We start from the raw sequence: 18,546 nt of genomic DNA, 5'->3' as shown, positions 1-18,546 counted from the left end.
GTGTTTTGGACAACTCTTTAAATATTACAGAACTTGACCATTATTGATGTTGACATTTTGGTTTTGATGATAAAAAGCATGAATTTCTCAGTACTGTGAACACATGTACATTCACATACTGTAGGTGCGTGCAAGGACAAAGAGATCAACCATAATGAAATTAGGGACCTTGACAAGGGTTATGTGCAGAAGTCTGGGTCTTCTACACATCTAGTGCCTTTTAGCCACTGTTGTCATCTCAGCTTTGTTCTTCATTTTTTTAATGTTTGGAAACACTTGATTTTCTTGATCTGAGTATGTTATTTACTTTATTTCTTTCATATAATGTATCATTTTAGTCACTCAATCATTTTTCCTGTACATTTCTGAGGGCCATCAAGATTTAGGGCTGTAGTGCAGTTGTCCTTCTTTCCACTCTTCTTAACCACATTGATCATGAGCAAACATTTATGACACAGATGTGGAGGAAACGCTCCATATTCAATAAGAATTTAGGAAAAAGCAGAGTCCTTTAAGGCTGTAATCCACACTTGAGATCCTCATGATGCATTTTACTGTTCATTAAAAAACTACCTCCTCTCTTCTTCCCTTGGCTTCTTGATTGAACTGATCCCAGGTTTGTCAGTCTAACATTTAATATGAATCCTAGATTGTGTTGCTACCTGTGAGAAGGTTACAGTTTGAGCGTTTTCAAGATTTAAGATAAAGCCAACTTTTGAATGTGGGTTTTAATGTGTATGAAGAGCTGCTCAAAAAGTACAATATTTCAATAAAATTCACTATTACAATTTGCCCAAATTTGTGTAAGTGCTAACAGCAGACTTCACTTGACTATGAGATTCTGCCCTATTTTTAACTTAGTGTGGGTCTGTTTTCTTAATCTCTATATTGACGTATGTGATCAATTAACATTTGAATCACCGTTCATCAGCTAAAGAAAGAAAAAAAGTATACATTTTTCACTTACCTGGCGTTTACTTATTTTGATGTGCCCTGTAAAACATTGAATTATAAAGAGGAGTAGTAGTCTTTTTTCTGAAGTATATTTTTAAATAACTCCCGGAATGATTTGGCGACATAACATAATTTATTAACTGAGACTTTGCAGAGGGTGTGGTGTGGTGGTACAGTGGCGCAGTAGTTAGCATTGCTGCCTGGCACTGCTGGGGCACTGGGTTCAATATCTGGCCCTGCGGTGCTATCTTCGTGGAATTTCCATGTTCTTCCTGTGTTTGTGTGGGTTTCCTCTGGGAGCGCCGATTTCATCTTACAGTCCAAAGACATACTGGTAGGTTAATTGGCTTCTGGGAAAATTAGACTTTGTGTGAATGTGTGCATGTCTGTATCCGTTTTCCCTGTGATAGACTGCCGTCTCATTCAAGGTTTACCCTCATATGCTTGTTGCTTGCTGAGATTAGGCTCTACCTCCCAAACCTAAACTGGATGAAGCCGTAACAAAATGGATAGTTGGAATTTGCAAAGAAGAGCAGATGGACAACACTGAGGTGCCTTCTGTTAGAGAGGTTAGGATGCTTATTTCTGATACATGGGTTAAGCAAATCCCACAAGACCTGGGACTGAGATTAGGAGGCACTCAATTACACAAAGGGTTCAGGGAGTTTTGAACCATCTACCAAGTATCCGACCGTCTTCTTAAAGAATTAAATCCTTGGATAAATTAGCTACAGGTAGCCAGATGGGCTGTGGGCTGAAAGGCCTCCTTTCAATTGTAACATTTCGTAAAGGTGACACAGAGAATTACAAAGTACCATCTTTCTCTGCTCACATCCTTTAGACCACTGTTATACATTCTACTTTACATCAGAGTGGTTTATAAGCCTATGGCTTATTTAGGATTTGATTTTTCCTTAGTTAGGTTTTGAAGTGTCAGTTTTATAAGATCCACCGTGATTGATAAAATGACACATCTCCACCTTTCCTTCACTATGAGGAGAATTGGCAGGAAAACTTGCAATAATTGCCATAAGCATCTTCTTTGGAAACCCTTGAAAGGGTACTTTTTTTATTAAGCTAAGCATTATACATTTCACATTCCGAAATTCACACAGTTGCATATTAGAAACTGAATTGTTAGAGTATAAAACAGATTAGAACGACAGATTTGAACTTTCTGTTCTTGGATAGATCATAACTCAGGTTAGAAAACGTTCAGTTTAAATATTACCTCAGATTTGTTTATGTGCCGTTAGGAGTATCAGAAAATTTCCTGTTGAATAGAAACGAGACCAGTGCTTAGGGCTAGTTACAGATGGCCTTTCTCTTTCTGCCTGTGAGCGGGAGGTTGGCAATCACAAGTTTAGCAGCGTCTTGTCACTCCTCTAGCAAAAAGTCCTCTGGGCGTTACTTCTCCATTTATACGACTCCACTCCTTATTTGTAATTCTCAATGAGTAAGGATTAGACGGGGCATGATCTGCGTCAGTAGCCATCAGCACTCGCCATGCAGAACAACCAAAAAGAACATCTTTACAAGATTTTAGTAATCGGGGATTTAGGAGTGGGGAAGACTAGCATTATCAAGCGCTATGTCCACCAAAATTACTCCCCGAATTACAGAGCTACCATCGGTGTAGACTTCGCACTGAAAGTTTTGAACTGGGATACAGAAACTATTAGACTGCAGTTATGGGACATAGCAGGTAGGACTGTGCATGGTTTTTCTTAGCGATGATCAGTAAGGTGTTCTGAAACCTACAATCTTTTATAATTTGCAAGGTTTGATAGGAAAGTGGATCCAATTATTCATTTTGAACGTTTTACTAGTCAGGGAAAAAAATAAATTTTGTATGTACGACCTTCCAATTTTAGCCTTAATAGTAGTTCGTTAGTAAAGGTCATACACCGAATTTGCAGTATTTTTATCTAGAATACAACCATATAGTATATCTGATAACACTGTAGGATTCATTTCCAGTTTTTGAAGTGCATGTTTTTTTGGGGGGGGTGGCGGCGGTTGTTTTGCCGGGCGCTTAATTCAAATTAAATTACAGTTAGCTGTTGCCTTTGTCCATGTAAATGATGTTTGGATAAAAATAATTTTACGCAACCTTGTTATACACGTGTAAAAAGGAGATGGATATCACGCAAGACGATTATTATCTTGTTCATTCCTGACATTCCTTCTTGGTAGGAGAATTCACTGGTTTTCATTCCATCTGAAATTAATTATCTAATTCCACTAAGTGATTTTGCAATTAAACTAATGTTACGCCTCCCAGGTCATTATCAATTGGTTATTAAATGGTACTTACAAACTCTCTTTAACAGTGGCCCTTTTGGATATTAAGTTGTTTTCTGTATTATGACACATTTAACCGTTATTAAAAAAACAGTCCTTGTTGTCTGTACTGAGAATATGTATATTTAATTTATAGATTTGTGAAAAAATATAAATAGTTGGCACTCCAATTATTATAATAATTTTTTTTAATCTTTTATTATTCAATAGAATAATTTATTTCCAATTTAAAATACTGTTATAAGGCAAATCATAAAGTTTATACCACTACAAAATATATAACAATAGATCAATAATAGTAATAATAATAATGAGAATAATGCTTAATAACTGTACATGTATGTTGGATAAAGAGAAAGGTTTTAAACCCAGTAATACTGAAACTAAAGCCTTGGCCTTTAAACCAATAGTACCTGGAAACACAAACAATTCCATCTAACAATGTAACTTTACTATAACATAAGCCTGGTAGAAAAGCATACAATTAATTGAATTAATTAATTCAATTCCCAGTTAAAAGCCTAATATGTTTTTAACCAGGATGGAGATGGGTTGTAGCTGTTATGTTTTTATTTTGTGATGTATATTTTACATTTCACTTGAGCTTATATTACGCATATGAGATGTTTTTGAGTTTCACTAAGGAATTCATGCGTACACCTAAAACTCAAGAGTAAATTTCTTGTCCTTTTTAAAGAACTGAAAACTTAGTCCAATGTTATAATTACCATTAATAAGACACTGACCTTTACTTTAAAGTCCTCTTGTTGAAAGAATGTTAATCAGCTTGGATTTTAAAAAAGTGCACATATTTCTAACCAAAGTTGTTAAAAGTCTTTTCTTCAAAGGTTATGACTAAGGAAAGATTATTCCAATCAGCAGTGTATCACCCACTCTTAGCATTCTTTCAAGTGATCACACTCGCGTGACTGTCAAAAGCTTGAGAAATTCACTGTTCCACATTGCAGAGATGTATTCTCTCGCCTCGAGGCCTTACTCAGGAGTCTGTGATATGTGTAAGTCATGTGTTTCTGTATCATGTGAGAGAGATTTCAAGCTGGTAACAGAAAGTCATTGTAATTGCTACTATGCAAGAGGTACAGTACATGGATTCTACCACAATGCATGTTAAAAAGATTCTTATATGCAAGTGCTGGATGTCATCAGAACCATTAAATAGAATTTCAATTCAATTCAAAATATGGTACTCATCCCCAGGGGGCACGACCCTGTACTGGAATTTAAAATAATGAGCTTGGCATAGGGTGGTGCAGTGGCACAGTGGTTAGCATTGCTGTGCCACAGTGGTAAGGACCTGGGTCCAATTCCACACTTGGGATGCTATCTATGTTCTTCCCGTGTTCGTGTGAGAATCCTCACACAGTCCAAAGACATGCTGGTGTGTTAATTAGCTTTTGCAAAAACTGGCCTTGGTGTGAGTATGTGTTTCTGTCTGCGTGTGCTCTGGACTGGGGTTACGTCTTGGGTGTATCCCACCTTATACTTGTTGCTTACCAGGTTAGGCTCTGGCTCAACCATGATCCTGTACTGGATAAAATACTTTAGAAAATGAATGGAGGTTGGATTAATTTTACATAAATCTAGCATGTCATTTGGAGCTTTCTTCAGTGTTAGAAATATACATAAACTACCTAAATTTAATGTTTAAACACCTAATCCAAACAGATATTTCAGAACTGCAAATAGTGTAGTAGCTCCACAGCATGGGGTATCACTTTTCATCCCACGCAGTCTCTCTTTCCAGCTGCCCTGAGCAGCACAGAGGTTACAGCACCCTGGCTATTTAAAGTTTGTGTGTTTTCTTTATTTCTTTCTTTATTTGTATGAGAGAGTGGTTAAAGAGAAAAAAAGTTTTCTCTTTTAAAACATCATTTTACTTTATAAGTCCAACACATCACGGTTCAAGGGGTTTGGTGAGATCTAGAAGATTTTTACCACGTTCTTCATTTACCAGATACTTACTGTTACCATTCGCTTACAATTCTTTGAGCTAAGGGAATGTACTGTACTGCACAGGCAGTTGGAAGCAACTGAAAATTTGTATTCTCTAAATGGGGAGATTATGAGGGGATGATGATGCAAGTTCAAACCTCTATGTCTTTGACAAAGTAAGCCCAACCAATTTCGTCAGAAATGAACACTGAAATGTGAACCAGAGGGAAGAGGTGGAAACTATGTGCAAGTGCATTTTAAAACAAGAAGAGGAGGCATGTCTTTACCTAACGGGTTGCAGGATTATGGAATAAGATACCCAGCCATGCTGTTGAAGTCAACACCCTAGCTTCCTTCAAGCTACAGCTAGATGAGATCCTTGAATCAATTAATTACTGATTACAAGATTAACCAGATGGCCCAAATGGCCTCCTTTTGTCTGTAAATGTATGTTCTTTTGATATTTTAAGACAATCCAAAATAGAAGTAGATAGGTCTGGCAGGCAGTGTTGTGTAACTTGCATCACTGGATAGTCACAGTTAGTGGACTTCAAAGGAGCAGTAACTTAAAAAATTACCCAGGAGTTAAAGAGACTCTTCCCTGACTGTGCACATGATGATTTGTTCAAGTAGTGTCATTGCTTTTTTCTGACTACTAACTACTTAGATTTTATCTGTCTTGGAGCAATCCCATCTACAATTTCCCAGTAAATCAGTCTTCTATATGGATGTTTTAATACAAAGATCTGAAAACTAGGTTTGCTGTTTTTAAAAAATACATTCTTATTACAGTTTATTAGAATATAATTTATTAGAATTTTAAGAGCTAAACAAAAAAAAAAAATTAAATGCAATACATAGAGGAACGTCCATTCTGAATCAGCTAAAACGATGTTCTGTAAAAGCTTACATATTTTAACAAATGACAAACTTTATACAAGTATTCTTCCCCACCCCATTCACATTTCTTCAAAGACAAAAGCAGAACACAGAAACAAAAGATGACTAAACTTGCTCCTCACAAGAAATAAACAGTAGGGCTAATCAAGCACATTTTGAGGATGAGAGAAAGTATCTGACTGTGCTTTTGCAATTTCTGCACTAAAAAAATGTAATCCAGCTGTGCTTCTTTCCATAAAAAGTCTGTAATTTCTTTTAACCAGGCAGAGCGTAAGGATATCCCAATGTCCACTAACCTTGTAAAAATATTTTTGTCTGCAATTAGTCACTCACAAATAAAGCATTCTGTACCTGAAGATTGATAGTAACTTGGGAATCATCATTGATCAGGATGAGGCAAAGGCTCAGTGGTATAGTTAAAAAACCACACCAATTAAACCCACAAAATACAACTCAGAAGATCCATAATGGTTCCTGGCATTAGTAAGGTTTTATTAAGTTGAAAAAGTGGACAGTGAATGTTTATATAGAGTGACTACTACTAACACTCAGCTCTCCTAGTCTACAAAATATCTTTCCAAAATACCTGTACACTAAATTCCCTGTTACACAGCTCTATACAAACATATCCTGTGATAAATCTCAATTTAGATGCAATAAGCATTTATATATCTAGTAAACTATTCATACTGTAAAAGCTAAAGTACTGACAACCCGAAGTCTCTTATACTGTAGCTGTGTCTTTTTAAGGATATCCTCCAGCCCACATCTTAAGGGGAATCCACCATAGTACATATCTGGTATATTACAGGCGCATCAATGACACCTGTCAAACAGACTGGCTTGATCCAAGTGGGTCCAGTTAAAGTAGGCCAAAGCTCCACACTTTGAGCTGATAAATATTGTAGTTTCTGCAAATGGGGCAAAATGTTTTGCTCTCTTCTGTGAAAATGTAATCTGGGAAGAGCATCCGGAAGGTTATGTTGAAGTGGCATATCCAGCTTTCTGCCTTCTTAAAAGATAAAGTATTATCTTTTTAAATAAGTTAGTTGTTAAAGAAGGAATTTAAAGTTAAAGGTACAAGGCTTGTCCCTCCATTCATTCTCATAAATCCTATGTACAATCATCCTGGTTTCAGTGGGTCTGGTGGTGAGCACCAAAGGTATCAGTTTACTTTTGGAACATGTTAATAGGATCATCTCCCCTGGCACTTCACGTAGGCCAACAAGACACAGGTAAAATCGCCAGCTCCTATCTTGCAGTTTGGCTACAGTAGATGTGATGTGAGGAGGTTATTCTCCTTTCTTCTCATGCTCCACCTCCTGGGTGATACTGACAGATGGCAGTTTTCTCCCTCAACTCCTGACGTTGAGACTATATGCTCCCAAAGTGGTACCGACAGCTTTAACATCATTGAAGAGATCAGTTTTCAGAGAGCCATTTGTTTAAGGCAACCCATAATAAAATCCATCAGTGAATTAACCTGTGCATCAGAAAGCACAGAAAACTGCCCTGAACTGAATTTGACTGTAAAAAGAAAATAGAAGCTAAATATAAGAGCATCCCAATGATGCTGCAATTTTCATTTGGTAGCCAACAACACAGGAATGCTGCTTTTTACCTCACCATCTGTAAGCATGTTGCTGACTTCCATATAGCAAAGGACATCACCACAAATCATTCACAATAATATTAGTTCTAGGAATGGTTCCAAAATACAGAAGATGTTCTTTAAAATTTCTGTACATACTGCAGAGTAATACTTAAAAAAAAAAGATGCAGAATAAAAAGGATGCCTTTGCCTTCCTAATTTATATTCAATTACAATGTTTAATCTTTTAAGTTTTTTAAATGACTTGAAATATTTGTCCTCTGCATTTGCAACAGGTATTTAACTCTGGTTAAATACTTTTAAAATAGAAAACATGTAGTCTTTAGCAAAAATGACTAATTATTTGGCAAAAAGCATAATATTTGTTACAGTGCTCCTAAAATATTTTGATGAAACAGTGCAAGAATATGCATGCTTCAAAAACTATTGATGTTAAACTCCAAAGGTAAAAGTATTTTGGAAAAATGTTTAAATAAAAAAGTTTAATTTCATGGTATTCATTCTATCATTTATACTTTCACCCAGCTGGATTGATTCTCAGCTGAGGCATTATTTTGACCCACAGATACAATACGTTAAAGGTCGGACACAAAGAGATTACTGCCAAGCACATGATGTTAGCTGCTCATCTGATAATCCTTAATGTGAGATCACAAGGTCTATGTAACTAGTTGGTTTAGTACTGAGACTTTATTTTCAATTCATCTCTTCTAGCAGACAGAAACTCAAGCTACATTATACTGTAGTACTCTAGATTAATACAGAGATAGCAATGGTATTACTATGGTTTTGATTTCTAGCTAGGAAATTCCTATGTGAGCACATTTTTCACAATATGATTCTCTCGTACTTTCATTGAAAGGATGAAAAAGGACAATAAAAATGGAATTTTAATGATAAAATAAAGAGCAGTAGTAATTGTTATTCTGTGTTGGGTAATGTCAGGTATTTGAGTTGACATACTTTTCCTATACTTATTGCATGGGCCATTATTGGGATGCATATGTTTTACAGTAAATACATTATTCATTTTCATTGTTATTTCATTATGAACTAATAATCGCTAAGTGTAGTCTCATTCTTGTTTTTCCATTTTTAAGGTCAAGAGAGGTTTGGAAACATGACACGTGTTTATTACCGAGAAGCCATGGGGGCATTTATTGTCTTTGACGTGACAAGACCCTCAACATTTGAAGCAGTGACAAAATGGAAGGAGGACCTGGACTCAAAACTGACTCTATCTAATGGCAATAATGTTGCTACAGTGCTCCTGGCAAACAAATGTGATCAAGGGAGAGACGTGTTAACAAACAATGGGATCAAGATGGACCAATTCTGCAAAGAAAATGGCTTTGTGGGATGGTTTGAAACATCAGCAAAGGTAGTGGTTTCATTCTTTATACTGTATAATGTACTTAGTAATATGGTGTTTTCCCAAATGAACATCTTAAAATTACATAATCCTAAACCCAGTTCAAAATGTTATGTTTCCTAAGGTTTCTATAGTTTAGTCAATAAAACAAAGTCTTTTATAGTCATTTATATCTTTCAAAATTAAAGCCATTTGATTTTCAAAATTCAGGGGTTGCTGTGTTAGTTTTTTCATACAGTGTTAGGGATAAAATAACAGTAACACATCAGTCAAATTGGTATACTGTACATTAGAGTGTTTTTCACAGCACGGACTAAGCCACAGGGAAACCACAATGTTCTCCTTTCTGCCGTGGCATGAGTTTTCTTTTATAAAACAGACATTCATTACCATTAGAAATATTCTAAACTAAGCATAGTGGTTCCCAATAGCAGTTCATCTGGCACTTTATATCTGCTGTTTTTCACTCTAGCTGAGCTGTAGTTCTCCAGGGCTAATTAATTGATTAGTTTACTTGTGTTCACTTGTTTAGACACACTAAATTTATATCTACACTCAGTCCTGAACTTCAAAAATACCCTGCTTCTTCAAGGGTACTGTTCATAATAACTGAAGCATACATAATTCGAAGCAGAGTTTATTTTTTTTCCTATTAGTGCTCCCATTGAATTTTTTCTTAGTATAGCCTCCCAAGTCCAGGGTTCAAATGTTTGCATAATTGCATATTACTGCTACTGCTACTATTTCCACCGATGATAAGAAGTACTGTATAAGAAAAATAGGTTTTTAGCCATTTTCAACAGCAAATGTTTAAATGTGTAATTTTTGTTAGCTTTTTGTGCTCTTTTAATGAGCGTAATTTCACACAGACATGTTTATGGAATAGTTTCTATTCTGGGAGCCAGCTTGATGAAGATGTTTAAATGCTTTGGTAAACTGAAATTCTCACAGCTACTGTAAATCATTCAACATTTCTACTGAGTGTTGTTTAATGCAGAATTTAAGCCTATTCTTTCGTTTTGTAAAATACAAACCAAAAACCAAATACCCGTCTTCAAAACATTAAGTATAACTTTGAATATAATTGCCTAAAACAGTGTCATTTGTGGTAACAGATAGAGAATAATATCAGAATATGTTGTCGGTGTTGTTACTTTAAAAGAATATTAGAAATAAATACACAGAAGAGATCATGAGCAGTATGGTACAATATGCTTAAGGATTCTTTTGAAACATCAGCTGTGATACAGTAGTAAATTAGAAATTGTGAAATTTAAACACACCTTGAACATTGGAGTGTAAGAGATAATTAATAAGTGGCCAATCAGATTTTTCATAATAGCTATTGTAGGTTCTTATTCTATTGAATTAGAAAAATGAATATTACTTTTCAGATATTGATGTTATTTCAGTGAAAGTTTTAAAGTAATTTCTGTCATAAATTTAAACAGGTCACTAAGTACAGTGTAGTGTTCGTTGACTACAAACCATTCTCTCGTTAATTCAGCAGACTGGCAGCACAGGCAATATGGTAGATTGTGTTTTGTAGCAACAAAGTGTGCTGGTATTAGCACAGACATTCCAGATTCTGAAAGTATCTAAGAGAAGTTAGACTTCACAGACAAATACTAGATAATTAGCTTGACTTTTGATGCATGTTATTAGCTCTTCTGTATGAACATTTTTCTTCTCCTCAGATACAGTATAAAGCTATTGTTTAGCAAAAAAAAGACAAAACTTGATTTTGTAAACTGAAATTATTAATGTATTCCTATTAGCCTTTGGTATGTAAATGCAGATTTCACGTCGGATAATCTGTGAATCAACAACTATATCTTACGTGACCTTCAATACATTAGATTTGATTTTAAAATGACAGTGTAACCTAACTGGCATGCATACCAAACTGGTACAATAACTTGCAAAAATGGCACGACATTTCTGTCCCTACTGCTGGAAAGTCTCACCAGAGAATTCATAAGAATTCTGCTGACAGCCATGTCTTCTTTCTTTTAGAGTGTATAAAATCCTAAGCAATAGAACTGGGCTGTAAAGTGACACCAGGGAATACTATTTAATATGAGTCATGGGACCTGTGTTTTCATCTCTTTTAAATTCTAGAATGTCAGAGTTTTTATAGCACAGTCTGGGGATTATACAAATGAACTTCGTTATTTCTTAGTAGACATTTTCCACTGAATGGCTGCAGCATGCCTCACAATGATACATAATGAGACCTTTGACAGTGTTGTGCTCGAAGTACCAATTGGTATGTAATAAAATCTGTTTTCGTTCCATACAGAAATGTTCATTTCAAAAAGGCAATGTCATTAAACTAATTACAATCAGTTACAAACCTCCAAAAAACAACAGACTTATCAAAGTTTCAAAGAACTGTAGATATACAGTAATGTGGTTATGTTTATGAAAACATTTAGGTATACAGTATTAAATGGATGGCATAGCCCCATGTTCAAACAGGCAGTGGGCCTCAAAAACTGGTGTGTGATTACCAAAAATAACATTGATGATAGATAATATAATAATGAATCTTTAGCAACCCAATTTAGTGGAGGTTAGAAGAATGTGACAGAGGCTAAGAGTTTTTGTGTAAAGCAGAGGTGTAGACATTTATAATCCAGTTCATTATCCTAGCTTTCCGCAAACGTTTGAATGCAAATGAAAAAGTGAAGCATTGCAAATCTCCATTAGCTCTAGCTGTGTAAATATGTTTTTTTTATTTCTTTGGAGTATTTTATTTGTATCATATAAATAAAAGAAATTTCTACCCGCCAATATGTAAGAGCAATCATAATGGAATTTGGTTAAGTAGCAAAAAAACGTTTTATTTATTTTCAGTGGAATGAAAGTGAAAAGTATATTCCACCAATTACAAAATTCCTATAGCATCTTTATAAAATCTAGATGCTATACACTGATTACAGAGTAATGATTTTAAAAAGCACCCCCTTTAAATATGTCCCAAGGCTATACTGTATTTAAAGATATGATTACAAGCAACAGTCTCTGCTACATGTATATTCTGTATTTTGTTCTGTTGAACTATCTGGTTCAGAATGTTATACAGTACATTCTCAGACAATAATTAATGTTACCACAACCAGAAAGTTGTGGAAGAGCTAGCAGTGGCCAATGGCCAAATGTATTTCATTACATGTTAGGTCCAAGGGGATTTTGTTAGAAATCAGCACTGAAGTGGGTCAGGTTTGACCATTCTTAAATTAGTTGTTGATATTAAATAGAATGCAATACTTAAATAGCGGTAGAGGTTTTGTACTTTTTTCTTGCTTCAGTGACAGCTGGTTTCATTAATTACAGAATTGTTTGGTATCTACAGTTTTTTATTGTTAATGAATCGAGTTAGAATGACATGATTAAGCTGCCGCTGTAATTACAAAATTATTCTTTTAAAGCTAAGGACTGAAGCTTTTGATTGTATTTACTTTTTGTCCTATGGGAATTCAGACAGTAATGATACTGTCTTAATTGTGCTGATGGGTACTCACAGCATTTGTTTCACTTAATAATTTCATATTGTTTATTGTTATTCAGTATGACGTACAGTAGCATTCTTATACCATTTCCCTTCAGGCATTTGTTCTTTAAGATGTTATTTTTCTCAGAGAAAGAAATGGAGCAATATAAAGGACATTCAAATATAATTGTCAAATATACCATACTGTATAAAGGCACCACATTCTAAAAGCAGGAACCCCTTTCTGTGTCTTCATTCTGTTGCTGTAGCTCTGAATGCCACAATGTGAATGTTGTCCTACTGAACATATAGTAGATAAGAGCTGATCATTCTTAAGCATCACTTTCAGTAATTGTTAAACATTGCAAAAAACAGGCAAGGACAGTCTGTATGCAGTAGTGTTATCGATTTTAGTTATTTAACATTCACTAAGCAGATATCGTTATATCGCTGTCTGTGAGATTTTGAGCTGTACTTTGTGTTTCTCATTTTAGTTCCCAGACTTCATGCTTAACCTTAAGTATATGTTTGCAATCACTATAGATATAATTATGTTCAGCATATAGAAACTGATTTTAAACATAGACATACTGTTTAAAGCAATTATTTTACTCATAATATTTGAGCTATTAAACTGCCTTCTTGACCTTATACAGTTTCCTAGCAACCAGGTGCAACCAGATGTGTTCTGATGTTGTTGGTACCATAGTTTATCCCCATGTGGGAATGAAAATCATATTGTAAGCCATCCATTTCTGAACGAGCTGCAACTGTGGGATTTGTGGGATTTGTACTATAGGAGCAGGTCTCTTTCTGCCGAAATAAATTAACAAAGGATTTACATGTTACCAATATTTGCAAAATTATTTATTTCACTACAAATGTGGGATATTTTGCTTTAAACATTATGCTGTGCATGAGAGTGAGTTCTAGATTGAGTCTTCCATGTATTTTTGTTTGTTAATTGCGGATTATTTCCACTGATATTTCCACGGTGCTTATTCCGGGTCCTCTAGTGTAAAGCAAATTGAAAATCCCCCAGATGGGATGCTATTGATCACAGAGTTCTCATAACTCACATTGTTCTTAATTATTCTTTGCCAATGAACATTTCTAAAAAATATTTTTTTTAGGTTAAATTTGAATAGAATTATTGCTAATCGTGTATTGTTTTTGAAGGATAACTCTGTATTTACTTTTTATGTTTTGGTTTGTAAGTTAGCCAAATGTTTCTGATTTTATTTGTTTTTTTCCTTTTATCAGGAGAACATAAACATAGATGAAGCTGCCAATTGCCTGGTGAAGCACATCATCTCCATTGAAAATGATATTCTGCAGTCAGAGGATCCAGATACAATTTCACCTGAGCTCAGGTCCACAAAAAATTACACCTGCTCAGCCTGCTCTACATCCTAGAACTATCCAGATAGCTATGTGGCAATTGGGTGGATGACAGAGGTGTTCGGTTCAGAATAAAGTATTTGAGATATGTATTTCTATCTGAGGCCTTCAATGTGTGATTCTAAAAAAATACAACACAAGACACAAAACATCAGAGAACTTAATTATGAAACCTAAAAAAAGTGAAGAAGAAATGTAATATATTCAAAGAGCCAAGTTAAGTTTCATAACCGGGTGGGCTGAAAGGCCTCCTTTTATTTGTAAGCTTTATTGTATTTATTTTTTCCAGCGAAGGGTATTCCCTGATCTACACTAATGAATGTACAGTACTACCAAAACAGGCTCCTTGGCATATAATGCCACCCAGAGTTGCTTTTGCAGAACAAAAACATCAAAACCCTTATTTTATCATTTAAAAGAAGGTATTCAGTAATGTGGGGTGTACTGTACGTAACAAGAAATAAAAGTTAGAAAACATTATGCTTTTGGTTTCCAGAACAATATGAAATAAAAATTTGTATTTATTTGTTTATTTATTTTTTTGTCCTGGGAAGTCATTCTCAAGAGACTGACATTTCAACAGTTGTTAGATTATTAGTTGTATGACTTATTGTATCATGGATACAGGCTACTAAACATTCAGTAGTCTAAAACATAATGTGTTTTTGAAAAAAAACAAAACAAAGGACAAGAGGTATCAGATTTTAGACTTCTGAGGTAAAGCCTTTAGAAACAAACCCTTGAGAAGACTTCAGAGATACAGAATCTAGGTCTGTGCTACAACAAAAAACAAAGTATCTACAGTACACACATCACTGATACTCCCTCTGAGAGATTCCTAGGATTCCTACTGTATAAGGTGTGCTTGTGTTTACATCTGTACCTTCACAAAATGCCAAGGACATTTCAAGACATTTAATTCTTCATTTTTTGTCTTCAGGGACTAAGGTTGTTTGTGTATGTGTATGTAATTTACTCATTACCTTTACATATGAATTAGCTGAAAAAAAATGTTAAACCATTGTATTTGCTAAACCATTTAGATTATATGAGTACATGTACAGTAAATACACAAATGTAGCAGTTTTATACTATTTTCTTTAACTATTTGTGTGCTGCGAACATTAATTAGAATTTAACTGATGGTATGTCAGTAGCTAAGCAAAAGTGTACAGTATATAAAATCTACAGTATATATGAAATACATCACATCACCACTAATTGGATAGTTTTGTTTAAAAATGTAGATATGTAGCTATTTACCCACTCTGTGTTAGCTTTATTATCACTGTTCATTGAGAGCATTTGAAAGTTATTTCTTACGTAAGGCTTAAGTCCTGGGGATCTCTAGAACTGCAAGTGTTGCTTAATTGTTTTGTATTTTGTGTTCTGCTACTGAAAACATTACCAAGGGTGTGTGAGAGTTTCTATAGCAACAGAGAAGCAGCCTAGAGAGACCAATGTACAGTACAGTTTTCATGGTGCTTTTTTTACTGTAAGCTACTGTACATTTTAAGAGCATTGTCAGATCATGGTAGAAATACTGTATCAGATAAAATGAACAAGAAATCATTGAAGTGAATAAAGTAGGTGGTTATAGTGTTTCATAATTTGAATGTAATACTTACTGAGGAATGCATGCTGTGCCCTGTTCAGATAGAACAACATTTACTTGACTGCTGTGATACTTTCTAAACTTTTCTACCCTAAACGCCAGCAGCCATATCAACCTGCAACTCACAACTAGCAGCCCACTGAAACTAAGCAGGTGTGAGCCTGGTCAGTACCTGTATGGAAGACCTCATGGGAAAGCTAAGGTTGCTGCTGGAAGAGGTGTTAGTGGAGCCAGTAGGAGGTGCTTACCCTGTAGTCTGTGTGGGTCCTAATGCCCCATTATAGTGATGGGGTCACTATACTGTAAAAAGGCTCCGTTCATCGGATGAGATCCTGACTCTCTGTGGTCATTAAAAATTCCAAGATGTTTCTCGAAAAGAGTAGGGGTGTAAACCTGGCGTCCTGGCCAAATTTCCTATTGGCCCTTACCAATCATGGCCTCCTAATAATCCCCTCTTTGAATTGGCTTCATCACTTTGCTCTCCTCCCCACTGATAGCTGATGTGTGGTGAGAGTTCTGGTGCACTATGGCTGCTGTCGCATCATCCAGGTGGGGCTGCACATTGGTGGTGGTAGAGGGGATTCCCCATTACCTGTAAAGCACTATATAAGTGTAGTCATTATTATTATTTTTACTTACAATTTTACTCCAGATTTAGGAGACACATTGAGGACAAATGAAGACATATATAGTATTTTTTTTATCTAAAAATAGCAAAATGATAACTAGGATTCCTAAATCCTAACATTTTCTTTCACAAAAAGTTCATACTTGCATTTGAAATTTGCAACATTAAATTGAAACAAGTGAAAGGATGAGAATGGCTGTAGAGACTTTGACAATGTATTTTAATAAAAGTACAGTAGTTAAACAGCTTGCAAAAATGTCACCCTCAGGGTGTTCAGCTGATCCTCATGCTTTACATTCAATAAAGCAGTAAACGTTTTTACACTCACTGAAGCAGTAAAATAACTGGGTTGCACCACTTCCTCTAAGAACACATACTTTAGCATTGAAGTGGGTGCAGTTTATCTCCCCATGTTCTTCTGTGGAATAACAATGACCTCAACAGCTACTGTATCCCATCTGAGTTCGGACTCTAAACCTAATCCCAACCCCAACTCGAACACCCACTCTCACTCCAGAGCTGCACATGAGCTCTTCACATGAAGCAGATGGTGTTCTATAAGGATAAGATGCTAAAGCTTTCACCTATATCAAATTAGGTGCACTAGGAGGAGTGTACATACATCATTAATTTAGGAAGAATAGAAATAATTACATCACAAAGAACCTCTCCAATTATTTGTCATCTCAAATCCCATAGTATGTTATCAGTTGCAATGTCCATTATGTGAGCTAATCGTTTTTATAAAAATATTTCCCTGTGTCCCTATCTGTTACATCTCAAACAATTGCTCTTTTGTTACAATTATTCTTCATTCCAAAGTGTAATTCTAATTTCTTTTTGCAGATATATTTTAGTATATATTATTAAAATACAGTATATACATAAGGTTCCTGTTAAATGACCAAATCATGTGTAACCATATCTGTAGTATACACTGTATTCGTCTATTTTTATGTTGTGTTTATTCTTAATAAGAATATTAGAATATTATTTGTTGTTTTGTTCACATCATGACTTTAAGTTAAAAACATTCTGATAAACTATTCTGACCATGGTACAATAACAATAAGATATAAACTATAAAGATCCAAAGAAGGTACATTGTGCTTTGGGTAGATGAAACATTTTCACATATTCAGTCAACCTTAATTTAGTCTACCCAGATATCCTGATTTTTAAAAATTAAAACTATGGGGAAAGACTGCAAAATAAACCCAACAAACTTCCTGAGATTTAGGCTATGGTGAGTCACTTGGTTATGCAAGCCTCTCAAGACTTATAATCACAATATTTTTTATTTAAACCTTTTCTCGTTTTACCAATCCCCCCCATTAATCAGATGATCTGTCACGGAGCGTTCTTTCAGGACCCTATACAGACAGCAGTATCCGGGGAGGAGTGAGGAAAACACGGGGTAAAAAGCATGCAAATGGGCTGGAAGGAAAACAGGGGGCGTGTCCAAGGTGTGCTGTTGTTCAGGGGGGGGGTGTCCGAGGCAAACATGTCCAAGGGAATCCGTAGCAAATCCAAGAGAGTAGCAATTGCCCAAGACCGGGTGATCCGTCCTCACAAAGACGAACAGAGTTAAAAGCCCTCTGGCGGAGGGTCAGGGGAATAAAAGGGGGATCACGGGACCAGACGCTCCATAGTCCCGGACTCAGAAGGTCAGAAGGTCAGAAGGTCAGGATGCCATTGAAGCCGTGTCGCTCCAGGACCTTCCAAAGCTGAGCCCAGATTGGCAGGAACGCCTGGCTTTTATAGGACGGGGGGCAGGAACTGGAGGCAGGTCCAGGGGATTAGTACAAAACAAGGAAGGGCTGGAGCGTCCTTAAGAGGAGGGGTTAATGAGCGTGATATGAGCCTACAGTATGTCATCCTTGGTTTCTGTAATCAGTGATGTCAATGATTATTTTGATGCTTCTGTATTTTTGTATTGCATTACATTCAATATATTCTACTGCAGATTTTCTGCCTTCCGTGGTAAGACAACTGTTAAATAATGTAAAGTTCTTCATTAATAATAGATAACCACACTTAAAAGTGCTTAATAAATTGGAATTTATGTGTTTATAACTTTTATTTTTTAAATCTACATTCACCAAAAATCTCAAATCACCAGCCCAATGCATAAAACAACAACTTTAGTTAATCTGTTTTAGAAATGGTTTGTTGAACAGATTTTAATGTGTATGTTGTGTTATGTGCATTAAACAATGTAAGGTACACTACATACTGTATACTGTATTTAGCCAGTACTTTTATGTTCACTTTAGTCAATGAAACCTAATAAAATGCATCATGAAACTTA

General features: G+C 35.5%; 1 protein-coding gene across 1 annotated transcript; it reads left to right on the top strand.

Moving 5' to 3' along the window:
• The first annotated feature begins 120 nt into the window (after positions 1 to 120).
• LOC148658170 (ras-related protein Rab-38-like) lies at positions 121 to 18,546 on the top strand. Its single transcript, XM_088639221.1, has 3 exons — positions 121 to 2,659; positions 8,824 to 9,104; positions 13,855 to 18,546. The coding sequence occupies exons 1-3, from the start codon at positions 2,461 to 2,463 to the stop codon at positions 14,005 to 14,007; spliced, it is 633 nt and encodes a 210-aa protein (XP_088495347.1). The 5' UTR covers positions 121 to 2,460; the 3' UTR covers positions 14,008 to 18,546.

This window comes from Lepisosteus platostomus, chromosome 7, assembly GCF_059453375.1.
Source record: "Lepisosteus platostomus isolate fLepPlt1 chromosome 7, fLepPlt1.hap1, whole genome shotgun sequence".
NCBI lineage: Eukaryota > Metazoa > Chordata > Actinopteri > Semionotiformes > Lepisosteidae > Lepisosteus > Lepisosteus platostomus.
This window is presented reverse-complemented; position numbering and strand designations above follow the sequence as displayed.

What these genes read in the sequence shown, in the direction of transcription:
- LOC148658170 (XM_088639221.1), top strand. Translation starts at nt 2,461, where the DNA reads ATGCAGAACAACCAAAAAGAACATCTTTACAAGATTTTAGTAATCGGG. An exon ending in GCAGTTATGGGACATAGCAG is followed by an intron (nt 2,660 to 8,823) that starts GTAGGACTGTGC and finishes TCCATTTTTAAG; the next exon opens with GTCAAGAGAGGTTTGGAAAC. An exon ending in GGTTTGAAACATCAGCAAAG is followed by an intron (nt 9,105 to 13,854) that starts GTAGTGGTTTCA and finishes TCCTTTTATCAG; the next exon opens with GAGAACATAAACATAGATGA.